The following is a 27,132-nucleotide window of genomic DNA, read 5'->3' as shown; positions in this document are numbered from 1 at the left end:
CTTGGAAATTTTTTTGTTTGATTGTTTGTTTCTCAGATACTTAGATACAACTCTTCAGAGAATATGAGCACAGATGTCTCACTTTGGTAACAACTAAAAAGATCTGATTTTTCTTAACAGCTACACATTTTCTATTCATATACTTCCTCATTCAACAGATTTTTATTTCCTTGATGAAATATATTAGTTCTACCAGTAGATAGACATGCATGAAATAATTATGTCAAAGTATAAGGCTTCTTATTTGTTTGTTCAAAGTAGCAGAAGGGAAGAAAAGAGCTGAAGTTTACTTTTCCATACAGTTGTACATAGCACATGACCGAGAAAGCAGTCAGATGGAAGGAAGTGGTCTGGAAGGAAATGGTCTTTGTGGGCTGTGTAGATACACATATATGTATGAAATGGACACATTTTTATCCTTATTGTGATGTTGCTTCTGCTTTCCTCTTTTTGTCCTGACACTCCCTTCCTTACTATTACCCTTATATCCCCCATAGACTCTCCTCTTCTGCACCAAGATTCCCTTGCCCCCAACTCATCTCTAGCACAAATCCTAATACCTCAACTTGTCCAGCCTTGTTGTCTGGCTACTCCCACTCAAGGCCTGATGCTCATGTTCTTGACTTTTTCACCCACTGTCAAATGAAACATCCGTATCTGGCTATGTGGGTTAAACTGTGGGCAAATTATACAAAATTATTTGCTGAAGGATCCAGGCTTCCTTTCAGAGAGTAGACAAAGCTTGTCTTACACTCATTGCAAGATATATAAAGATGACTAATTCCCAGAGAGAGTTTCTAAGCAAGAAAAAAACCAAGATGATTAATCCCCTACTTTCTACATCCTTGCTGTTTCAGTCTTTTGAGCACAAATCCCAGATTTTGTTTTACTTTGGAAAGGTCAATATTAGTTTAACATACACTTAAAGTGAAATGGCCTATTACAGGAGACTGAACTCCTGCTAACCTCTAAATGATAACACTGAGAAATGTGTAGAGGGTGAGAAAAAATGAGATTTTTACCTAAGGATTGCTGAATCCAGCTTTAGATTAAGTCAGAAATTAAGTGAATTTGCCTATGTCAAAATAGCTCTTGGTAACTTGTTTTTCCATATCCCCAAACCAACAGGCAGCTCAGTATGATTGACAGGCATGTGTCCTGAGGAAAGTTTGCATTTTGCAGTGCTCAGCATGTTTGCATGGTAACATGGTCCTATTCTTGGTAATGTGGAGAGTGCTCGATAATTTAGAGACAGTGGTGGACTTGCAAGAGTTCTGAAATTGCAACTGTAGCAATTCTTCTGGGCAAGCAATTCTGTGTCAGTGGAAACATGGAGACAAGATGGGCTCTCACAAAGCATTTGTCAAGAGGACAGGTTTTACATCCTTCTCAGGAGCTAGGCAAAAGAAAAAAAATCTGAAATGGTCCGACCATTTCTATGCTTTTCTATAAAAGCATAGGAAGCACTGGTTAAGAGGAGCTAGGTAACCAAAATTCCTCAAACAAGGTTTACTTCTTATTCAAGCTACTCTCTATTTCCGGCCAGCTAGGGGTTTATTCCCATCTTCTCACACCAGTACCCAGACAGAGGGGGCGGGTCTCATCTCAAACGTTGCTGGTCACCAAGCAGAGGGAAAAAGAGAGTATGGCCATCATGCTAGCTCTTGACGTCCCCTCAAAGAGCACTTCCACGCGTTTTCATTGCCAAAGCACATCCCATGGCCACACTTACCTTCTCAGGGGCAGCAACTCATCACATGCTGGATGGAGGGGAGTTAGAAATTTGGTGGATATGAATGACAATTGTGCCATTCATAGAATAGTTACTATTTATTGAGTGTCTACTGCTGTGGGGCCAGACTTCTGCTGAGTACCTGACATCTTTATATTTCATCCTCACAGTAATCCTGTGAAGGAGGTGCAATTATTCTCATTTTACAAATGAGGACACTGAGGTTCAGAGAGATTAGTAAATGCCCAAGATCATGGTGAGTGACTGGGCTTGGAAGCAGGATCTGCCAGACTCCCAACACCTGCTTCTTTACACTTCAGTCTCCTCTGTCTTTATCATTTGTTACCTTTCATATAAATTCAGGTGTATCTTGTGACACAGTGTGCTTCATGCCTTTCCTCTTGAGAGGACACATAGAGATGAATTGGGTGCTTACAGTTTCTAAACCTAGCATTCGGTGCCCTTACGCTTCCATCCCTACAGAAGATGAATGTCAGAGAGGCTCAGCAGCAGTTCACCTTGAGGTAAAATTATCTTTTGCTCCTTTTGGAGCTCAATGGACTCATTTACATGCTTGTTGTGTCTTCTCACATGGTGGGAGGTCTTATCATTCACCCATCACCTAATTATGAATAATTTCATATGTTTCCAGCTTTTCTGAAACTCCTTGGAAGTGGTTGGCTTGTTGTTTTCATTGGGTAGATGTTTTAAATTAACCAACAAGTAAAGCATAATTGAGTCGCAGGGCAAGAGACACATACCTCCAATCACAAGAGCATTAGCACAGAGACATTTCTATTTATATGCACATCAGTATGCGGATGGTATTTGTTTTCTTTTTCAGACTTTTTCACATTTTGCATGAGATATATCCCACAAAGCATGTTGCTGTAGCAACAAGAACAAACACTTGCATGTGTTAAATTAATAAGGCAGTAATGGAAGCTGACTTTCCTTCAAGACAGGAACAGTCTTTGGTTGCCATTGTTTTCTCTAGGAAATTACTGAGTGACATAAAAAAACAATGCGTCGTTAACCGTAGGTATGAATGTCTACATTGGTGCTTCCTGTGAGATCTGTTGTCTGCCAGAAAGCTTAAAAACAAGTCAAGAGGCAATTTAGTGGGAAGGGGCATAAGGGAAGTCCCCACTCTGAGATTTGCACATGGTCACATCCTGCTCAAAAAGCCACTTCATATCCTGAGCAGCTAAAACCTCTTACTGGTCAACAGCAGAGTTAATTACACTATGAAATTTGCCCATGTTTTTCAGAGTATTCCCCTCAGCTTTGTGTCTTGGAGCTGCTTATCTTATTATTAATTTCATCTTTATCTTCCTTTTGTTTCTGGTTAAACAATAAAGGATTCAAGTAAAGACTCCATATATCAGTGGCGCTATAAAAATTCTTGATATTCAAGCACATCACCAGAGCCCAAGCCATTAATCTCACTGAAGCTGAGTTTCTTTCCCTGTAAAATAAAGGTACTGTAGCCTTCTCCATTCAAGCTCTTGCAGTCCTTCATACTGTGAATCTCGGAGAAATGCAGTCTTGGGGTTTCTTCTCCTGTCTGCATACTGTCTGTTCCGGAAACGTGTTCTCATAGATCATAAGTGTAGCCATTCACACACAAAGCAGAATTTAATTCTCTAATTATTTCAATGTTTTATTAATGATAGTGTTCACTGCACTGTAAACAGATTTATCGTTCTCGCTTTAATTAAAGCTCTTGGGAGTGCTCTCCTCAAAACAACTGTGACTTTTCCCTGATTAAAATGCCAGGAGACAGGGGAAAAAAGGCAAGAGATATAATGCCTGGATAGGATATGATCCAAAGAAATAAAAATGGCACCAGGGACTAATCGATTACCACACCCTCCAGTGACTTTAGAAATAGAATTGCTTGATAAACCAACTCGGGCTGGAGCTCCACTCTTCTCCAAATGTTGAGGCATTGTCTTTTGTGGGAAAATTTTGGGGTACCAGATTATTTATGCTGTCACTTATTCCAGAGAGGCAGAAAGCAAAAGCGGCTGGCTCCTAAACCCCATCCCGTTTGGTTTGGTAAGTCAGCTCTCTTACGGATTAGTAACACAGAAGGAAGCTTCCACAAAAAACTCTGTAGCTCTGAGAATACATCACCAAGCCCCAGAGCAAAATCGTCTTCTCTTTCCACTGCATTTCCTAGTACAGATGTTCATTCTGAGGAATGAGGAGAAGGAAAGTTCCAGAGGAGAGGAGCTAGCACTAACGTTATGAGGAGACTTGTTTTCCTGTTTTCCTTTTGCCTTATATGTGTTCCTGGTGGATAATATTCCACATTTTCTAGCTGAAGGGAATCTGAAAGCAGACATCAACAACAAAAGGCCTTAGTGTGGAAAGGAGGTCATCTGAACTGAGTCATAACACACCCATCACCACACACATGCACACACACATACCCTCAGTCATATTCACTCACTCACTCACTCACAATCATAGTGTCAGAGAAAGTAGACACCCTTGTTAATGGTGAACATGTGAAACTGATCAAGTCCAGAAGGCATTTAGGTTGCTATGTGGATTTTAAAATTTGTTGTAAGATTGGGGCACCTGGGTGGCTCAGTTGGTTAAGCATCCAGCTCTTAATTTTGGCTCAGGTCATGATCTCATGGTTGCGAAATCGAGCACTGTGTCGGGCTCTGCGCTAGGCATGGAATCTCCTTGGGATTCTCTCTGTCCCTCTGCCCCTCCCCCACTTGCACTCTCACTCTTTCTCTCAAAAATTTAAATAAATAAATAAACAAACAAGTAAATAAATGAAATTAATTGTAAGATATGTTCTAACAACAAAACTTTGTTTCTATAGCACTTTTCTTTTTTTCTTTTATTTATTTCTTTTTAATTTAATTCAATTCTGAGAGAGAAAGAGAGAGAGAATGCAAGTGGGGGAGAGGGGCAGAGGTAAAGAGAATGAGACTCTTAAGCAGGTTTCATGTTCAATGTGGAGCCCGACACGGGGCCCAGTCCCACGGCCCTTGGGATCATGAAGTGAGCCGAAATTAAGAGTCAGTTGCTCTAAGCTGCCCAGGAGCCTGACTTTTCCTTTTTCAAAGCATCTTTGTGTACACATCCCAGTTTAGTCTTAGAATGTAAGTTAAGTAGGCCAAAAATTTACATCTCCATCTTATGTGAGAAAACGGAGGCTCAGAGAAGTTAAATGGTTCACGAGTGACAATTTGGGGAAAAGATGAAACTTGTGGGAAAAACCAGGCTTACACAATGGAAGTGGACTTCCTTCCTCACAAGTGAGAATGGAGTCAGTGGACACAGAGAGGTCTGGAAGGCAGACAGCAAGTGGTGAATCACCACTTGTGGTCAGACCTGATCCAGGCCCAGCATGCAGCTGGCATTTGCATAGCTTTCTGGCCATTCAAATTGTGGGTTTTTTCACCTTACACTATCTCAAATGCAGTAAGCTGCGTAGTTCTCTCATGCCAGCTCTGCAGAGAAAAACCACAAAGTCGGGCAAGGTTAAGGCCCCACAGGTCCCAGAGGAGAGACAGTCATTCAAATAGCCAAGTTCCTATAATCCCCAGCCCAAGGGGCTTTCCTTTAAGCCAAGAGGGTCCTTTCCAGTTTACTGCCTAAAGGCTTCCCCAACATCCCTCCAAGGTTGTGAGTTGCAGCTACCAGCAACTTTCAGAGTGGCTTGGTCATAAATTAAAAATGGAATTAACAGTTATCATGTACTGATAATGGATAAAAAGGTATTTAAAGGCATGGTCTTGGGCGCCTGGGTGGCTCAGTCAGTTAAGCATCTGACTTTGGCTCAGGTCATGATCTCACCGCTCATAGGTTTGAGCCCCACGTCGGGCTCTGTGGTGACAGCTCAGAGCCTGGGAGACTGCTTCAGATTCTGTGTCTCCCTCTCTCTCTGCCCCTCCCCAACTCACATTATCTCTCTGTCAAAAATGAATAAATGTTTAAAAAAATAAAATAAAATAAAGGCATGGTCTTGATTTCAGGAGTTAAGAAAGAGGCCAGCTGGATTACCTGTAAGTAACAAGTGGAATTAAATAATTCATGAATTCTTGGAAATATTCTCTATGACCACTTGGAATTATATATTTTTAGCAAATCTTAAGTGGGAAAAGTGAGTGCTCCTCATTCAGTTAAAAGAATTTGTTATTTGGAATCCTTGTTTTTATCTTTAAAGTTACTAGTCTCCCAAAATTAGAGTAGAAACTGAAATCATTTATCTTAGAGCTATAAAGTATCATTTATTTTAACAAGTTTCATGTGTAACTTTCTTCTACACTTTCTGGAAAAATATTTCGCTCTCATAATAATGTGTTGAGTATGGAACAGGTATCTCCGATGAAATAGTTTGTGACTTTTCATACAATTGCTAGTTTTTAGCAGGTTTATAATCTGTAATGCTGTATTCACAATTCCATTTGCCAAATTGACTGGTCCAGAACATATACTGAGCCAGGTTATCCTGACTGTAAACTCTCTGCTTATAAACCCGACACTAGAGGGTACATTATCTCATTCAGATCGTTAATAAATTGCTGAAATTGCAATAAAATGATCCTTTGTAAATGTATAACTAGAGAACTGACAAAAATAGCTCACTGGGCTACTCAAATGTGGAATGAGGCATGTAAAATATAGTGTTGGCAAATTTAGGGAAAATACAGCTGTTTGAATGTTTATTCTCCAGGGGTGCTGTGTGTGCTGTGTGTGTGTGTGTGTGTGTGTGTGTGTGTGTGTGTGTGTGTTTGGTGCAACTAATATTAGTGTGCTGTTTGAGCTAAAACCTTGATCTGGAAGGAAGACAAATTGCTTTGAAAAATGCCCCCAAATAAGCCTTTGGTTATCTTACCCTGATTCTGCAAGGACCTCTACTTCCTGCATAAAACTAATGCTTTACATCCAATCACAGGGCTGTTTTCTGTGACCAGGTTCCACCCAGGAAGTCCCTGTTCCCAAAATTCCTCTCAGGAGGGACTTTTCCTTTGCTTTCTCTGGTACCTTGTCTTCTCAAGTTATTGGAAGTCATTTGAAGGAAATACTTATAGAAAACATGTATAAGGATGGGTTGAATTCAAGGTTTGTTGCCGCTTTAAAGGAGGTTATGATTTGGGGAACATGGAAAAAACATGTGACATAATTATTTAGATATTTTTACCTGACTGTTTTGTCATATAGAAAATACCAAGATTATTTTAACCATTTTGGTCAAATCAACCACTTAATTCAGTTTTAAAAATCAGTCAAACGATTTTATTTATTAGTATTTCATGTCAATACTCCCCAGAGAGAATGTATAGACATTTAAAGAAACCTTTTCAATTTTTATGATGAAATCACTGGAAAGACATATTGAAAAAAGCCACCACTATTAAGGTAGAATTACACTTCAATAGATTAATTTGCATACCATACACATTTCCTTGCTTATGGTTGCTTATGGTTCTTAATTGTTTTATGTCTATTTGGAATCAATATTCATAGTTATATTCTAGAGGAGAATTCTTTTCTTTCTAGGATAGCTCAGCTTTAAGTATAAGACTAAAAGTAGATACAAACATCATTTTATATAAAATTCTTATTTTGCATGAGTTCAGAGAGTTAATGATTTGCAAGACCACAAAGCAAATTAATAACACAGAAGCTGGACTAGAATCTTAGCATCCTTGCTGCCACTTCTTTGTTGCTGCTCAGTTTTAATCATGTGCACACATGAATTTGGATCCTTTTTGAAGATGATATCCTGAAGACCAGGTAAGCACATTTAAATCCCAGCGTACCCCATCTTTGTTACTGATCAGAAAATGATGTCTATCAAAACGAACAGTCATTGCCAAAGCTTTAACCTTGGCCAATGATTGGACTATTTCCAGAGCAGAACTTCTTGGTCTGGACAATACTGATATTTTAGATTAGATAATGCTTTAAATATTTTTAATATTTATTTATTTTTGAGAGAGAGACAGGCAGACAGAGCATGAGCAGGGGAGGAGCAGAGAGAGAGGGAGACACAGAATCTGAAGCAGACACCAGGCTCTGAGCTGTCGGCCCAGAGCCTGATTCAGGGCTCGAACTCAGGAGCTGTGAGATCATGACCTGAGCTAAAATTGGACGCTTAACCAAGTGAACAACACAAGCGGCTCCTAAATTAGATAATTCTTTATTGCGGAGGCTATCTGTGCATTAGATATTTAGCAGTACCTCTAGCCTCCACCCACTAGAAGTCAGTATCACACACACACACACACACACACACACACACACATACATACACACACACACACACACACACACACACACACACAGACACCTCAATTATGACAACCAAAAATGTCTATAGGCATTGTCAAATGTCCTCCTGGGAACAAAAATCACCTTCAATTGAAAACCACTGGTATAGAAGATGCCCCAAGTCCTAATTCACCTTTTTAAATAATAAGGTTAATCACCATTAATAAGGTTGATCACAAAGAAAAGATAAACTGGTTGTTTGGCTGTTTTTTTCTCACTTTTCAACTGCTTAGCATAAATATCAATTGAATAGAATCGTAGTTCTTTTGTTTTCCAAAAATACAGATGCCTCTGTTTACCTTATGCAGGAAAATAGCATCATAAACCTCCTGGCTTATTTATCTTAAGTGTCACTATTTTTAGCTTTTAAAAGTGAACTGTTTTTAGCTAAATAAATACAGATGTTATTTCAGAATACTGCAGCTTGGGTCTCAAAATGCACTGATAAGGATTGGATTAAGAAAAGGAAACACAAGGATAAAATCACAAGTCATTGTTGACAAGATTTAGGAAAAATAAGACTGAAATGAGCTCCTCCACACCTGGACATTGTGTGTCACTGACCTTTGCTGACGTATTTTAATTTTTGTGCAGTATGTAAGTCAAATGTGTGTATGTGTGTGTGTGTTTTCACTTCCACGGTAATCAAGAGTAAGGAGCTGTGTTTGAAAAGCTTGTCTATTGCTTATTAACTTATCTTTTCATGGGAAAAATACTATTAAGTTTCCAATTTTGTAACCTAAACAACAACACATTAAGAGCTATCAATTACCAACCAGTTTCATATCTGTGGACCAATAAGAAGGCAAGGTTGATGGTTTCACATCTGTTTTGGGTGAAAGGCTGTTCCTGTCTGTGGTATTTAAAATTTAAAGAACTTCTGTTATTATACAGTTGGGAATCCTCAGGGAGTAAAATGTTAATGAAATCCATAACATGCACAGATTTTATGATAGCAGTTTTAAGAAATTCCTTTGGTGGGGTTTGTTGATTTCTGTCCCGGCGGTAATAATTGTACCTTTTACAGAGTGCATTAATATTCGCATTTAGGAGCAACGGCTACATTTATGCACCGTGTAATGTAACACACGAACTCCTAAGCTTTAAATAACTTTCATATAGTAATTTGAAAGCCCTAGAGCAAAAAATGTGTGTTCCTTAGAATTGGTACAACCCACAGTTTAAAACTTGTCTAGCATATTCACAGCAACCTCCTCCAAAGGTGGAAAAGGTACAACCTGGAAATTCCAAAGCCTAGATGCAAATGGGTATTCCAGGGCTTTTTATATTTTTCATTTAATGCACTGTTTGAAAGCTCCGCATCAAACAGGCAATTTTGATCTGCATCATAATAACAATTTGGGATGCTGACCTGCATGAGATACAGATACTCATGTTTATTTCCTTTCTCCACTTCTACCGCCCCCCGCCCCCCGGCATACAAATTTCATTCAATTCTGTGTTCAGATAAAGAGAGGAAAGCAGATTAAATAAAAAATGCTCTATAAATCCCAATAGTAATAAAATGCATTATGCTTTTATATATTTCCAGCTATTGAACAGAGTGAGCATGTGAAACTAATTGCACACATTATGACTCAGAATAATCACATACTTACTCATTTATATGACATGCAGTTGTTTTTTTAAGCTCTCTTTGACTTAAGGGGTTAAAACTGCCGTTATGACACCCTTACAGTTGCTTTTCTTCGGAAGAGTGAAGTGTTAATTTTACCAAAGTTTTATTTTCTCACAATTCTAATGCTGTAAATTTCTAACTACATTTTCTGGATTTAGCAGAAAAATAAATCAGCTCCTTTATTCTTTGAGCAGGGCCTGAGAAGGACTACTGATAGATAGGATTCTTTAGGGAATGGGTGATTGGACCAGACAGCTTCTGAAGTCTTTTCAAGCATTTAAGTTTCTGCGATTCTATTAAAAATAAATTTACTTCATCAGCTGGTGCCCTGGGCTTTGCTTAAATGAAAACATAAATATATGAAGCGTAAGTGGAATGCATTTTAAATACTACTGATTACCAAGTGAGGTAGCGCATAGCAAAAATGTATTCTTAATTCAAAAGATTTTCTCTCCTTTGATCAAGTAATTGTTTAGGTTGGCTTCACCATGAAGCTTATCTTAGGACTTCACATAGAAACTTCAGTAGCCAGGCCTGTTTTCCTTGGTTCTTTTGTACTAGCTCATAGGGATGTGCTACCCACCAGGGGACATTAGATGAAGCCCAGAGAGTTCATCTTTCGTGTCTCTCCAATCTTTGAAGAAAATATCTGTAAGGCATAGGCTCACCTACCATTACAGACTGTTCACGCCTTCAGGTCCCGCCAGTACTCAGTCTTTTTTTCTTTCCTTAAGAAGACAAACACCACATTCAAGTCTGAGGATGTTATAGGCCATGATACTAGCCCAGAAAAATGACAGGAAAATAAAAAGCAGCCCCAGGGAACCTGGATAAAGCTGTATGAAGAAGGACATTACAGTTGTCTTATGCTTCCAAGACTTGATATGCTTCCAAGACTTTGGTCTAAAGCTGATGCAGACAGACCCATCTCAGGAGACGGAAAGACCAAGACCCAGGCAGACCTGTAGGCTGATAGCCGCAAGTGCAAGAAATCTGATAGTGCCTTCAGTTCGAGAATCTAGAAATGAAATCTAAAATTTGCACTGGGAATTACTCGGGATAATATAAAGAGGCTAGCAAATTATGAAATACGAAATACTTTATAAAATGTTTTTGATATTTTAGGAGATACACCAAGCTCATGGGGAGAAAAGAAAATATCTCTTTTTTACATTCCCAGTCTTAAAAAATGAAGCTATAGTACACAGGATTTTCCTGTCCTAATTATTTAAACCTTATTTTATTTTTAAAAATTTTTTAACATTTATTCATTTTTGAGAAGCAGAGAGAGACAGAGGGTGAGTGGAGGAGGGGCAGAGAGAGCAGGGGGGACACAAAATATGAAGCAGGCTCCAGGCTCTGAGCTGTCAGCACAGACCCCATCACTGGGCTCGAACTCACGGACCGCAAGATCATGACCTGAGCTACCGACTGAGCCACCCAGATGCCCTTAAACATTATTTTAAAAATCCACACTAGTCATTGCTACTCTCAATCAGCAGCATTCTATCACACACATACTATTTCTGTAGTTTTAACTTAATGTTTCCAAATATTGCAATAGGAAGGTTCTTATTAATTTAGAAAGCTCCAATGCCAAGACAGCAAGAATCAATTTATTTAACAATTCAATTTCCATGGAAAAAAACAGTCAATACATTTGTGAATATAATATGATATTTCCTCTCAATCAACCACTAGGAAATATATGAATCTCATTTATTGTGACAAACGTGGAAGATATGTGACCTCCATCTGCACATTCCTGTGTTTTCTGGGCAGCAGGACAAAAAGGAAAGGGAGGCAGGAATAGGCAATTTGGGGTTCATCCTATATATACTGAAATTCATTTGTGATTATTAATTTCTGTAATACAATAATCCAGTCCCGTTAGTCTAAGAACTTTGCAGTTTTCAAGAAGAATTTACGTTAACATCTGTTTATCTACTTATCTTTCTTTGAAGTGTCTAGGCTTAGAATATTCATGTGTCTCATATAAAATTCATCTTAATTAAAATCTTCTTATCAAATGTAATTCAAATGTTATGAAGCAGTTCCTTCGATTTCTTTTTAAATACTGGCAGTTTTAGTATAACCATGCAAAGTGATTATTTCTTATCCTAACTTTGTGTCTAAAAGCATAGTAACAACGGTGTAGGATTCTTACTGTTCCAAAAACCTGCAAGGGTATATGAAAGAGATGCTATTTTAGCATTTCCAAATATGTGCCTTAGCTCCATGGTTTTCTGTCAAGAACTGCCTTTTTCACACACACACACACACACACACACACACACACACACACACACACACAGAGCAGTGTGGCCATGTTCCCCAAGAACACATTTCACCTCTTGTCACCTCCAAGTATGTGGTTGAAATAGATGTATCCAACCACGTGTTAAGAATGGTTCTAGTGGATAAATACAAGTCACAGCTTCCATTATGTTAAGGACTTTAGGCAGTGCTAGGGGACAAATAACATGATATGCTTAGTGTAACATCTGTGCGCATTCTCCTGTGGGTTGAAAGTAGTCATGCACATGCATTTTTCCCATTGTGTGACCCAGACTGAAATGCATGAAATTAATATAGATTTTTTTCAGCGTGCATTTGGATGGCAAAGCAGCATATCTTCAGAGCACAGAATGATGTCGTGCCTTTTCCTTTCTTTTAAGGGAAGCCTGGAAATCACTAATCATTATATAACATTCCTTTTCTCCTTGTTTTCATTGTCCAGCTCCAACATGGAGCCCATCAGTCCAAAACTGCAGAACGTCCATTGTGAATTGTAAATGCAAATGATTCTTTTAGAGAGTAATTTTTCAAATTCATTATTTCAAGGTTTTTCCTGCTCCCCTTTCTCAGTGATCTTCAAAAAGAATCAGTATACACTTCCTGGCTGAATAATAAGCTTCCAACGGGGAAAACGCAGTTGACCAAATATTCAATCGTGACGTTCATTTCATCTGTTCTCAGGAATGACTGGCAACCCTTCAGAGACTAACTGTTGACACACGCTTTCTGACAGCCAGTTGTACCTAGGCAGTCTGTTCTTTCTCTCCTTTCTTGTCTCCAGGGCGGCATTTCTTATAACCTTAGGTAGGTGACTGACTTTAATCTCAATAATCCTATCAGCTACTTGCAGGATTGTTCATGCCAAGTGGAGGAGTTTTCTTGGACACCTGCACTTGTGGGTTCGCCATTGGCACATGAAATTCTCATTAACGTGACAGGCCCACCTAGCTCCCTGAGAAATACATGGAAAGTCGGTGTAAAAGGATGCCATCAGAGTTTGTAGGCCAAGAGGCTGATTTAGACCGTCGCCCTCATCTGCAAGTCTTTAGTTTCCAGAAATTCATCCTTGTGTTTGTTTTTGAAACCAAGCTTTTAGGGGGAGAGAGAAAAATTAAAGGCATGACTTACTGAAAAACTAATAATAAACAGGTCTTTTTGTTTGTGCTGGAATAGACAGATGCTTTTGGAGTACAAATGTGTGTTTATCTTGAGTCATTTAGGGATCTCCCCACTAATGCAGATAAAACTTAACGAGAAGCGTGAAACAACAGCTTCTGAAACAGAAATAAATATACTTTACCTGTACATAACATTTAATATGCTTTTTGGTCTTTTAGGTTCAAAAATCTCTTTAAACTCCTGATAGACCTGGAAGATGTATGTGTCCATAACTGAGGTCACTGAACCTAGAGAGGGGTGATGCGACCTTGCCTCAGTGCAGAGCTCCAGCACTCCTGCCAGGAGGCTCATTGTGAGGCTGCTTCTCAAACACCATAAGACAAAAGAACACAAAATTCGCCAAAGGCCTAAAATCTGCATGCATTTCCTAGCGACGGGCAGCTATAACTCCAATATCTTATAAAGGCCACATGTTAATTTGGTAAAACCGTAGACCTGTAGTTACGTGGTGAAATGTTGAATGTTGTTCCTTTTTAGAAAATACAGGAAGGGTATGGGAAAAGTCTAAGATACCAGATACATAAACATCCATTGCATAAACATCCTGTGGACATCATGCTTGCAAATAACTTAGCTCTAAAATAAAAGGTTTGCATGAGGTTGAGAGCATGATAGATATTGTGAAAAAAAATTATGTAAGTCCTACTGTCCTTTGGGGCAACTTGTGGGAGGAAGGACACATACTAAGTTACTTGAGAGGTCATCTGAGAAATAAGTGAAAAGGAATACTTCACACAGCATGAACCTAGCCCATGAAACTCATTGTTCAGTGCACTCCTGCCTCAAGTAGTGGGCTTTTCAAAGGACTAGAAATTTTATGAGTAGTTACAATAGTTGCTGTTATAAACGCCAAGATAAAAATAATCGCATTCCTAGCTTACATGTATAATTAGTTGGCCAAACACTAACTTTGCCTTTAATGACAGACAATTGGTTTTTGTTTGGAAGAAAGGGGTTTCAGATCCTGCTAGCAATGCGGGATGGGCACAGCATTGAATTTAAATCCAACATACATATACTGAGTGTCTGCTAAGGATTAGATACTGTATGTAAGAACCAGGTAAATTTAAAATGAAAGATTCTGTCCCTCCTTCAAAAGATTTCAAATTCAGGTACACACACACACACACACACACACACACACACACACACACACACACATACACCAATTACCCAGTGACTAAGAGAAAAAAATATTAGGGTCACATTCTTATGGTTAATGTGTGTACGAACGCTTCATTAGGATCCTCATAATAACCACAGGTTGTAACTAAATGGACTAAACCTTGGTATTTTTGTTGGCAAGAGGAGAAGACTAAGGCTTGGGATGGCTAATTAACTTGCTTAACATTGTCCAGGTCACTTTTTAGTGTCAAAGCTACAGAGGTGCTTCTGGAGCCTGTGCTACATGCCACCGCACGCTGCCTGCATCGCCCTGATTTTTCTCTGCAGTCTAGAATTGATTGAGCATTTATAATGCAGTCTATCCAGTCTGTACTGAGACTTATTGTTTACTTTACTTTTTCCCTCACTGACTAGAGGGCAGGAATCTGGGAACCTTCCTTCTCTTCCACCCATGTATCTAGCACTTATTTGTGTTATAAATGAGTAATTGCCAGTCACCAACTTCCCTCCATCGAAACAAAAATACTCACCATTATAAGCTCATGTTCTGAACTCAGTGCCCTCTCCTTAAATGTTTGAGGAGCGAATCATATGATTTCCACAGCAGTGTGAATCCCTGAAGTAAATATAACAGTTTTTGTGCCACTTCGCTGAAAAGTTTTCTTTTAAAGGTAGATATAAACTTAGGGCAGGACTACCAAGTGTGCCATTAGAACTCAAGAGAGAAGTCCCTGACTCATGCAGATTGAGGGATAGGTATGTTCCCAGGAATGCTTGGATTCCCAGAGGCAGGGAAAGCCTGTATTTCAGCAGGATTATCTCAGCAGCACAGTACATGCTCATGAGCTTAAAGCTTAATTACAAATAAGATTTCATTGTCTCTCTGTCACTAGCCACGCCCTTCCTGGCCTGGACTTGTAGACCACATGAAGGCCCAGGCCAAGGGTGATGCATGTTAGGGGGAGGGGATGGGGAGGACACTTAACCTTGCTCTCTAAAGCAACTCTGCCAGGAGATATTAGATAGAAGGAAAATATTCATCATATCCAATATTTCAAAATACAAACAGTTGGGTGGGATATTTTTACAGTTGATTCTGCCTTTAGCTCATCAATCTGGGCCCCTTCCTTGGCCAAAGTCTTACCCCATCTGATGAGATCCAATATGATTCAAATGACCCCTTTCCCATAAAGCCCATTCTTTCTCTTCCTGCAAGGAATCCTTCTTCTTTGGAATCCCATAATGCCTCATCTGTCAGCATGGTGGCGTTTTTTTACTTTCTGCCTGTGTTATTATTATTTCCACATAGGCCTACCTGCTTCCAGAGCCTGGCAAACAGCACATGTGTATTAAGTTTAATGGATTAGATGTTTTTACCTGGACACTTAGGATCCTTCAGTTTAATTTCACACTTTCAGTTTGAGCATCTATGATGTGTGATGTGCCATAATTGAGCTTTAAGCCACATCTCTGTGAGCATGCTCCTTGGCTCCATTTATTAGTTTATGATTTGCCTCCAAACGTTTTTAGAAGAACAATCATTAATATTTTTCGATATAAGATTTTAGAGGTTTCTCCAGTAAGAGAAGATTTCAAATGGAATAACTGTCTGCTTTTTCTGAACATAATTATATCTGTTTAAGAAAATCTGGAAGGAAAATAACTCTTCGGTTTTGCGGAGAATATGTGAAGCCTTTCTGTCCATACTTGTCTTAAAGATGTTTTCCATAAACTAAACCGAGGATTTTTGGGTGGGTGTCACAGTCCCATGTGCTGCTGTCAATCCAGAGATCTTCAAAGCCTAATGCTGTATCTATCACACAGAGGAAATGTAGAGCAGTGGTGGTGCCTCCATTCTAGAACATTCCATCTTTATGATTTCCATATTGGAGTGATTTGAGTAGCTGGATTCTGGAAATGACTCTAGTTGAAATGCTAAAGTATTAACCTGCTGTGCGGAGTCCCTTTTGTTTCTTTTTTTTGCCTATGCCACTTGCCAATTTTAACAACTACAGCAGATTTTACTATTTAAACAGAACCAGATGGAACTCTAGTTCAAAGAACATATCAGAATTAAATATTGCTTTTTTAATTAGTTGTTTCTGATTTATACCAAAAAAATTAACATGAGGTAGAAAGAACGTGCAATAAATTCAGACACAAAGGAGCCCATTTAAGCATTATCTCTCTTTATCAGCCAAAAAAAGAGAATGGTCAGCGCTTGTTTAGGGATGTGGTTTCTCTTGCCTCTTCCCTTCTTCTGTGCTGAAAGTATAGTGGCAAGTCAGAAAACCAGGCTTCCCATGCATTTGTACTGTGACAGTCTTATCTAATATTATTCTAAGTGGCTGGCTCACATCTTCCCATAGGAGAATTCATCTGTTCATTCACGTAGGGCTGTTGTACTATTGGAGTTTTGTTATAACCAGTAGTTTGTTTCCACCCAATAAAAATCCTTTCCTTTAATTTAACTATGGGGGAAAAAAGAGAGAGATTAACTCAGGCAATTAAGACCAGAAAAGAAAACGGGTGAGGTTCTTCCTGCATTGCACTTTTCTCATACTTGGATATTTTCACTCTTTACCAGAATTTTACAAATATTTCCTCATTATCTTTTGCTCAAAATGATCCATCCCTACCATCTTGTTGTTCAACAGCATAACTGAATCATTTGCAAAGTTTTGCTTTCTGGTAGCCTGTGTAAATTTTAAACTCGTAGTCAACAGTTTCATATTTTCTATGATTATACAAAAACGTAATTTAAAAAAATAATCAGTTTTAATTATTCTTGATCAAGCAATTCTTTCAATAGTTATCCAGTTTTTACAATACAGATATGGGCCACAGATCTGCTCTGGGTAATTCTGGTCCAGTCACTGATGAGCTATGTGACTCTAGGCAAGGTCCACCCATCAGTTTGCTCCTCAGTTGCTTTGTCCATAAACGCTTCCATGTGTGACTATTGTGAGAATTCAAAGAGGTCATGATTGTAAGTTTAGCCCTTAATAAAATGCCTGATACATAGGGATTTCCCTGTGATTTTTCTGTTAATATAGTAACTTCAGCCATAACTGTTTTTTTTATGTAATATAGTAATAGTGAAAAAATACATAAAGAGATAGAGAATTATGTCACTGGCTATAAAGTGGTTATATTCCAGTTGGTAACTATACAAAGTACAAGAGGCTAAGTTAAGGAATGCAATGATGAGATGCCTGAATAAAGCCCTCAGATCCTAGAACAGCACTGATGTTCAAATACGCAGGCCCTATCAGAAAACATGTGTGTTATCTAAGGAAATGAGACAGTTACTTAAAAAATATTTTCTTTAGCTTGTGGTGTCTAGTGATGAATTAAACAGCTCTTTGAGTCATCAGAGATGCTCTAAAAAAAACCCAACACGCTCCCTCTGCTTCAAAATATTTTTCCTGTTTTTAATCAGACTTCAGTTCTTTGTCCTTTATTTTTTCAGGCTCTTGTATTGACCTGCTTTGGGAATGTTGGAAGCTGGTAAACGCTCCCTTGCCAATGCTACCTCAATGGGCAGTATTTTATTAAGCAAGACAGATTTTCATTTTAGAAATGAGGCTTTCCACATTATGACATTACCAATAGCTGGTTATGTATTATTATAGAAGGCAACGATATTCATTTCATGGCTCGGAGGCTGCATGCTTGTGTTTAAATGGTAGTTTGCAAAGGTTTGCTACATGATTTACTACACAATGCTAAAACGTGTGCTTTGTCCAAGAAGTGATTCCCAGTAAAATGTGGGCCTCTCCTGGCTTCTCTTTATCTGGGAAATGTGTTTCCTGCCATTACTAAGACAATGCCATGGCCCTAAAGTGCAAGTGGATTATACCTGTAGACATTTTATAATAAAGAGTGAGTCAAGATCATGGTCAGATCTATGCCATAGGAAGCCCTCACCCCACAAGTGCTGCTAGCTCCCCATCCCATGCCCCCCAGGAGTGGAGGAGGACAACTATTTTCTTCTTCTACCCAAACCCGAAGGAAAAATTGGTCTTTCCTCTTCTGTATCTGCTGTCTGGCAGTATCTTCTCTTTGAGAGCAGAGTAAAGTGAAAGTAAGATGTGGGTAGACATTCTCCTAGCAGTGTTAGAATGTATATTTACATTGGAAACAGGGTATTAGATGGGGTCACTTTTGCTGATGGTGCTATTGTAAGCTAACTTGGAGAGTGGCCGATAGAACTCAGAAGTAGCGTGCTAGACTTCTGTAAAATAGTCTACAAACTACCAGATAAATACCAGATGTTTATGTTCATCACACACACAGAGTGAAACATTCAACAATTTTAGCAAATGCATTGATGCTCGGTTCCATGCATACCCCTCCCATCATCATACCCCCTGACCATCACCCTTAATGTCAAACAGAAGTGCATCAAACTCAGATGTAAAATCACATCCATCTTCCAATTAAAAATAAAGCAGCTGTGAAATAATGATATTCTTTCAAAATAAGAAGATAGTGATTGGAACAGAGCTGATTGGATTTAGGGAAAGCAGGTTACTTAATTATGGTTATTGTGTGAATGAGTTTTTATGGAAAGAAAGGAAGTATTCTTCAGGACGATGAACCCTCCAAAACAGAGAGGGGTGGCATTATGTAAAACTGTTCTGGGCTGTATCTTTGTCTTTCCAGCTGCCTGTCTTGGGTCTCCAATCTTGTCTATTATGATGTGAGGTTGGTAAGAGCTCATCATAATTCAAAAAGCTAAACCAGCAAGAGGATGGCCAGTGACTGATTTGGAATAGTTTCCATGAAATCTAACTCTTTTGGCTTGTAAATGACCGGAGCGCAATACTCTTTAAAGAGCAATACAGTCCTTAACAAATAATGTCCATAGTGGTGAAGGAGGCACAGTAAGTTGTTTAGGGTCCATTCATTTCCTCCTGCTTACCTCTGCACTTCTTGCTCCTCCTCACCAGAACATTCCTTTCCTCTGTGCCCATTTGTCTACTTCTACTGGGTATCCTTCAATACCCATCTTAGACATCAAAGTCTGCATTGAAACATCTGCAGTGCCCCAACTTCCCATTCTCTGGGTAAAATTTTACTCCTTCCTCTGTGCTGCGTCACATTTAATGTGTGTTGATTGCCCCATTCTGTCATCATGTGTTTGTGTTTCCCACACTGACTGCTCTTTATAGCCTCACCACTTGGCACAGAACTTAGAAGATGAGTGGTATGAAGTGTCCACTGAATGAAATGTCAACTAGGTTGAATAAAAATATTCACAGGTTGAGCAGATCCTGCTACAACCATACTGTGGAATACCATGAAGCCATTGAAAAACTTCAGGTCAAAACTTATATCCATAAAACTAAACAAAAAGCAGGTTATCAAACATAGAGTTAATATGACCTCATTCTTTTATAATAGCAAAACATATAACCCAACATTCACATATATTTTGCATAGGAAAGAATACTCTGGAAGACTATTTTTGGTGGTTTTGTCCTAATGTCGGTTTTATGGAGATTTTATTTTCTTCTCTAATATTTTCTGCATCTTATACATTTTCAATAGACATCTATTACTTTTCTATATAGAAAAGTCGATGCTCCTTGAAAGAAATTCCTAAAAATCTGGATGGAAGTAGAGCAAAAACACAACCTAATGAGTTCAGTGGTGGAGACATGAGGTATGCCCCAAACATCCACTTTATTCTGTTTACTGGACCAAAAAAAAAAGAAAGAGTCATTTGTCGTCTGAAAAGAGGAAAAGGTTATTTCAGGTCAAGAGAACTTCACATGGCAAAGCAGGAAAACAGAAAGGCTTATTTTGTGTTAGGGATAACAAATAATTTAATGTGGCTGCAAGGGACTGTTGGAGAGGGATAGATGCAGCAGGTGGAGGCCAAGGTCATGGTTAGCAGAGTCGGCTTCACTGCTTAGAAAGAAAGGTGTAAACACCCAGGCTTTAGGCGGAGAGTCCTTCTGGGTCTCCTGACACAGACACGGGAAGTGTGCCCAGCAGGGCTTCTGAGGCTGATGGTTTTGCATCTCTCTCCAACCCTGTGAGGCACTCCAGGGTCGCTGCTAGGGCATTCCTCAAAGATACCTAGGAAGAAAGGACTGGAAAGAACATCCCCGGTGTTGCCCTTGAGAACTCCCATGGTGCTAGGGAAGCTATGTCTTGTTAGAGTTCTGGCTGCCATCCGGTTTTAATTGCAAAGGTTCAGGCCCCAGCCCTGATCATTTTGTGAGGTTGTCATGCATCCTTCCTAAACCCAGTGGCAGTAATATGAGGAAGAAAAATGAAATGAAATTTCGAGTATCCCAGTGCGGTATAAACAAGAGAATCTGCAGAGTTTTAAAGCACAGCAGGAAATTTCATGCAATTACAAGAGGAGGTTGCTAATGCATTTCATTGCTGTTGAGAAAAGAAAATACTTTTTTCTTTTTTACTAGTGATTTGTGTATATGTTTGGGGGCTTTTGTATCTGGGACCTGGGATGTTTCTTTCCCCTGTTGGGTACCCAGTTAATTCCAGTCGGTTGCTCCTTCCTTTAAGTCAATTGTTTCTAATACCTAGGGTTTTCTAGTTGGCTACCAAATAAGTTCTCTCCTACCTGGTAACCAAATTTTATCCTAAAAACAAAGTTTAAAAATTAGGAAAAGGACAGCCAGGGGATGAAGTTCTAGAGTTATTTCAAATCAGCCTAAGCTGAATGTGCACTCTTGAGAATTTAATCATTTCCAAACTGAAGAGCCATTTGTAAGTTTGACAGGAAGAGTTTATTTAAATAGCTCTGCTTCATGCTCCCTTGGATTTCAAGACTTGAAGGGCCCTTCAGCTTGAAAGTAGATATGGCATTGGGCATGACTCAATGGATAGTCAGTGAAGCACTAAGTGTTCTGAGAGCATTTGAAAACAGTTGAAATTGTTGAGTGCAACCATGTCCAGAGTGCCCATTAACTTTCAGATTGCAGAGTTAGGAAATCAGAGAGTTTCTGCGGCAACTTAAAATCACCCGGTTATTTGTCTGGAATAGAGTTGGATTTAGGGTTGCCAGATAACATACAGAACATCCAGTTAAATCTGAATTTCAAGTAAACAACGGAACAGTTGTTCGTATGTCCCAAATATTGCAGGGGACATACATACAGGAAAAACATTTGTTGTTTTCCTGAAATTCAAATTTAACTGAACAGCCTATATTTTTATTTGCTAAATCTGGCAAACATGGATTTGCCTCCCTTTTTTGAAATTTGACAAATTCACAATTAATATTACAGTTCACTTGTGGAAAAAAAACCTCAAATTTCAGAAAACAATCAAATAGCAAGTACAGGCACTTGGTAAAAAAAGGATTGGGTAAATATTTATTTGTTAAAATTAAGCATCTACCATTATTATCCAAAAATATTAATTTTTCTATGAAAGTCTTATTCATTTTTCTCTTAAATTTGGTAATAGCAATCAGAGTATAGACTTTACATCTTTAAAGTCAAGTAAGTGACATAAAGATGGTTTTATGTTGAATGGTATCCCCTTCCTTTCTAGATGAACTCTCCTGTTCTTGAATTGTGTAACTTCAACTTGGCTTTTATGAGCTAGTAATACCGCTGTTTTTCCTGGATGTAACTTTGTGTTCAGTTCTGAAGTGAATTGGCAACATGTTGATTTAACTACTCCAACGGCCTTTAGGAAAAAGCAATTCATGAAAGACAATAGTCATTCTTCATGAGGCTGACTGTACATAAAATGGAAATTCTTTAGGTGTCCATGGCCTATAAGGCTGGAGGGTTAATTGAAATTTTGTTTTCTGAAAATTGGGTTGTTATGTAGTAAGTGAAAGCAGGATTCAGAAGTTTTGCTGGGGAGGGGAATTGTTGTTTTTCTTTTTTTGTCTTTTGCTGCTATTTTCATTGGAAAATGACATTCTCTTACCTCTTAATAATGAATGTACTGTTGAAACATCTTGTTAACGTTAAGTAGTTGTAATTTTCAATGACTTTCTGTGTCCTTTAAAAAATATTTGCCAGAGGCACTTGGGTGGCTCAATCGGTTGGGCATCCGACTCTTGACTTCAGCTCATGTTCTCATGGTTCATGGGTTCAAGCCCCACATTGGGCTCTGCACTGACAGCACAAAGCCTGCCTGGTATTCTCTCTCTCCCTTTCTCTCTGCCCCTCCCCTGCTCACACTCTATCTCTCTCTCTCCAAATAAATAAATAAACATTTAAAAAAACTTTCAAAAGTATTTTCCATATATTTGTGTATCGTTTCTTTAAAGTATCTGCATTCTACAGAAATACAATAGAGGGTATAACAAATGGAAGAAAACAATTTTAAACAAATATTCAAATGTATCCCTAAAAGGAAATTGAAAACATTTCTACTAATCTATAGAAACTGTAATAGTTTTTGTTTTCAGACTGTTCTTGGTTATTGGGGCACCTGAATGGCTCCGTCAGTTAAGCGTCTGACTCAGTTTCAGCACTGGTCATTATCTTGCAGTTTCGTGAGTTCAAGCCCCACATCAGGCTGTGCACTGACAGTGAGGATCCTGCTTGGGATTCTCTCTCTCTCACCCCCTCTCTCTCTGACCCTCCTGTACTCACACTATCTCTGTCTCTCTCAAAATAAATTTAAAAACTTAAATAAATTTTAAAGATTATTTTTGGTTATTAATGATGAAAATAAGGGAAGTAAAAGAAAAAACTGCATTTGACTCTTGCACAACATGGTTTGAACTGTGGGGGTCCACTAATAAATGTATTTTTTATAGTATGGTACTGGAAGTGTATTTCCTTAATAAGATTTTCTTTTCTGTAACTTACTTTATTGTAAGCATACAGTATATAATGCATATAACATATAAACTATGTGTTGGTCAATTATTTTTATTATCTGTAAGGTTTCTGGCCAACAGTGGATTATTAGTAGTTAGGTTTTGGGAGAGTCAAAGTTATACACTGGTCTTCAGTGTCCCTAAGCCCCCTCATTGTTCAAGGATCAACAGTATTTTACTTTACAGAAAACATTGAATCATAGGAAGTCGGAGTTGAAAGGGGCCTTCCAGATTTCTAGTCCAACTCTTTTATTTAACAAATGAAGAACCAGAAACCTAAAGTCACTACCGATGAAGTGACTTGTTCAAGGCCCAACAGCTAGCTAGTGGCAGAACCAGTACTAGACATTCGAGTGACCAATGCTTAGATCTTTGTCCCACCCACTCATATCACAGGGTCACAGTAACAGCCCAAGCCACTGCAGCCTTCTGGCAGGAAATCAGGGACTTTCAGGCTTGGGTCGCCCTCTGCCATCACTCTTGTGATGCCCTCCAAGTAGCCCAACCTTCGGGGGTATGAGACAGGTTAGTGAGAGATGAAGACCCGGCTCTGGCGTTGAGGAGCTCCTCCACTGGGAACTTACAGTAGGAGCTTGTGAACTACAGCCGTGGTCACATGAAGACATCAGTCCTTCCCGTATGATGCCTTGGAATCCACTTGCCTCTTGAGCTGAATTGCAAGAGAGGCCATGGGAAGATATGGGAAAGGAAGAAATCTAAAGATGAAACAGAAATCCTTACTTTGCCTTCCTGATCTCCCCTCCATTCCATATTATAAATCTCTGGCCTGTTCTCCAAACCACAGCATTTCTAGTGCTTTCCTGGTCCTCTTGTTTCTGTTTGCATTCTGTCTGGAAGGGGACAGATGTTGAAGAATGATGAGGAATAGGAGCCCATTAGACCTGTGTTTTAGTCCAAGCCTCTCCAACATCCAAAATGCGAGTTTATCTTGTCTTGATTTTCTAATTGTAATATAACACATACCAATGCATCGTTTAGGAAGTGGTTTTAATCTCTTAGAAAATATAGCAAAATGATATTGAAACCAGTGTTCACTTTTGTACCAAGATCAAGCAATTGTGGTTACAGCAGTGAGAAAGTTCTCTTTCTGGCAATGGCCAACCTCAGATAATTGCTGTCTTAATCATAGCTGGGCCTTTCTTTAGAAGGAATGAAATGGGGAAGTTAGGGGTGTTGATGGCAGGTAGAATTAGGACCTACTGCTGTCGGGCGGATGGAAACTGCACTGTGGAATCCCCGGGTAGAGATGTTTCGGGTTATGATGGTTCAGGGTGAATGACTGACCACGCTTGTGTTATTTCACAGGTAGACTTGGGCCTTCTGCGCTTTGTCACTGCAGTCGGGACACAGGGAGCCATTTCAAAGGAAACCAAGAAGAAATATTACGTCAAGACATACCGAATAGACATTAGCTCCAATGGGGAAGACTGGATCACCATAAAAGAAGGAAATAAACCTGTCGTAAGTTTCACTGACAGCCCCTCAACCAATTCAGTCTTTGAAACGAATGATCAATTTTTACTTGTTTGTTTGAGAGCTTTCTGTCTGGCCTGGTTTAGTTTGGGATTGATTGAAAATGAACAGTGCAATTAGAGGTTTATATCTAACCAAGGGATGGGGGGGGGCAGATTTCTCATGTTCCCAGATCCAAAGAAAAGTCAATACCAGCCAAATTAAGTATTAGACTCAAGAACCACTTTAACCCTCCCATGGGGACACAGACCATGCATAGGATAAGCACTGTCTTTTTAGAACCTGAAGAGTTGTTCTGTTTTGTTTCCTTGTGTTTCTTCATTGTCTTTCATAGATTTCTTCTTTCCTCCTCACAGTCATAGGCTGGTTTTAGAAAACTCCTTTTCATCTACCCTCTGTGGCTCACAAACTAATTTACAAGTGTGTTTGGCTGCTTCTGTGAGAATGAATAGAAGAAAGGCAGTTCATGGTATTCCCTGAGATCACACAATGATGCCACTTCCTCACTGCTCTTCACCAAAGAAGACACACCAACCATGCCTTGCCCCGGTGCCCTGCCCTAAATCATTTGGAACTGAGATGTTTTTCTCAGACTGCCTGTTTATTTGAAGTTATGCTTGCTCTGATTTACTAATCAAAAGATTTCTGAGATCTCATATTCACTGTTTCCCCAAAACTAAAAGCTTGCCCTGAAGGCCAAGTCAAATGCACAGAAATAATAAGGATAGTAACAGAGATCCAGGTAACTTGAAATTCTGAGTTTGGAAAGAGGCCAATTAACATGTCCTTGTCTCTCTTTTGAGCATGAAGGGCCTGATTTTCTCTTTCTGGGTCTGGAACTAAGGAAAGTATGAAGTGAGAGAACTGTTAATTCCCTTTTATTAGCTGCAAAGCCCCCACTCTTATTTAGGGTGGACAAAATGAAAGTAGATATATAGACAGCTACCCGTGGGAGGGAAGTTCTATGGAAAACAAGTTCAAGGCCACTGTTTAGCCCTGGAGGACATGGAACCAATCCTCCGTCTGGGGAGGAAAAATCCTCACAGCCAACATTTGTGAAGCTTTAGCAAGTAAATTTTGACCCTATGTTTCATGACTTAATCTTGACATTTTTTTTTGAAGACATGCTTTAGTTTCAAGTAAACAAACAAACAAAACACTACTGCCAAGGACACAGCAAGGAGAGTAAGGAAAACTGACCTTTCCTAAAGGCCATGTCTTTAAAACATGAGTGCTACTTCTCCAAGATGTCCTGGTCAGCCGTTGGCCATCAGTCATGGCCCAAAAGGGGTTGTTGAGGAGCGCACACATGTTCTGAGGGAGTGTCTGACAATGCACACAGCTCACTCTAGGTCCACTCTCCGGAACATCCTGCCACATGGGATGCAGAAAGAATAAAGAAGGATTCAGCAAAAATATAGGTGTGCCATCCATCTGAGCACTTTATTGAACCTAAATGCAACCAGACATCAGATAGAGTCCTGTTACTCTTGTCCACCCTCTTTTCCCTGTACTTTGCAGCCTCTCAGCCATTGCCCTCTACCCTCTTCCCTGCTTTCTTTGGGGAGAGGTGGCCGTACCTCAGTCAAGAGCAGCCTTTAGCCAACAAGGAGGCCAGCAGCCCTTTTTATGTTGAAAGGAATGTATACACTTCCATGATTTTCAGCAAACATGAAGTCCCCTCAGTGTGAGCCAGAGTTCACCTCCAGCCTGTGCCGGGGCATGCAGCACTCTTAACTGACTGCCAGTCTCTCCCTGAAGTGGACTTGACCCAGCATTATACGGCTTGGGACTCTGCTCCCTCTGGCAGCTACACATTCTTCTCTGTCACACAAAAATGCTCCCACACAGATTGTTTCCCAGAGAGATTTGCTGAAGTAGGACAGAAATCCAAAGGCCATCAAAGGCGAGGATAAATTATGATATTAAACCATCTCTGGAGAGGGACCAGGCTAACAGCCAACTTTGTAAAGCATTTGACCACCTTCCGTCACACAGGCCACTTAAGCTAAATGCAGTTAAAAAATCAGCTCAACCTTTAGAAGTCCTTTCTTCCCAGGGGAAGAACAAGTCTTGGGAACTTGTGGTCCTCCTCTGAGAACTCACCTGAAAGGTGGGGACAAATCTTCAGGCCTCTGATGGGTTCAGTAAGCTCAAGTGACACAACATAATAGGAATACGGTGTGGCTCTGGGAGAAGCAGAGCCCTGGCTGATTTGACTTTGATGCAGGATCTCCCCAGTTCAGGGTTGAAGTGAAAGGAAAGTGGAGGCTTTCAGCTCCTCCTGAGGTAGGTCTATTGCCACAGTGTTCCAGCATGGAACTTGCTGGAGACCAGGCAGTGGAGCCCTGCCCACGAAGAGTGGTCCTGACACATCCTGGTGGGAAACTTGTTCATGACTGGCACTTAACTACATTTGCAGTTACAGACCTCATCTTTCTTAAAATAAAGTGACTCATTTTTTTCCATAATATTTTATTGTCAAATTGTTTTCTATACAACACCCAGGGCTCTTCCCCACACGTGCCCTCC

General features: G+C 39.5%; 1 protein-coding gene across 1 annotated transcript in view; it reads left to right on the top strand.

The window, feature by feature from the left end:
- The window catches only part of NRP1 (neuropilin 1), a 134,840-nt gene that overhangs the window by 70,003 nt on the left and 37,705 nt on the right, over positions 1-27,132 (top strand). Inside the window, exon 7 of the mRNA XM_029954265.1 lies at positions 24,433-24,588. Within this exon, the coding sequence (XP_029810125.1) occupies positions 24,433-24,588 (156 nt within the window). The remainder of the gene's footprint in view (positions 1-24,432; positions 24,589-27,132) is intronic.

This window comes from Suricata suricatta, chromosome 10 (genome assembly GCF_006229205.1).
Source record: "Suricata suricatta isolate VVHF042 chromosome 10, meerkat_22Aug2017_6uvM2_HiC, whole genome shotgun sequence".
In the NCBI taxonomy this organism is placed as follows: domain Eukaryota; kingdom Metazoa; phylum Chordata; class Mammalia; order Carnivora; family Herpestidae; genus Suricata; species Suricata suricatta.
Note: the sequence above shows the minus strand (reverse complement) of the source record. Positions and strands in the feature narration are given on the sequence as shown.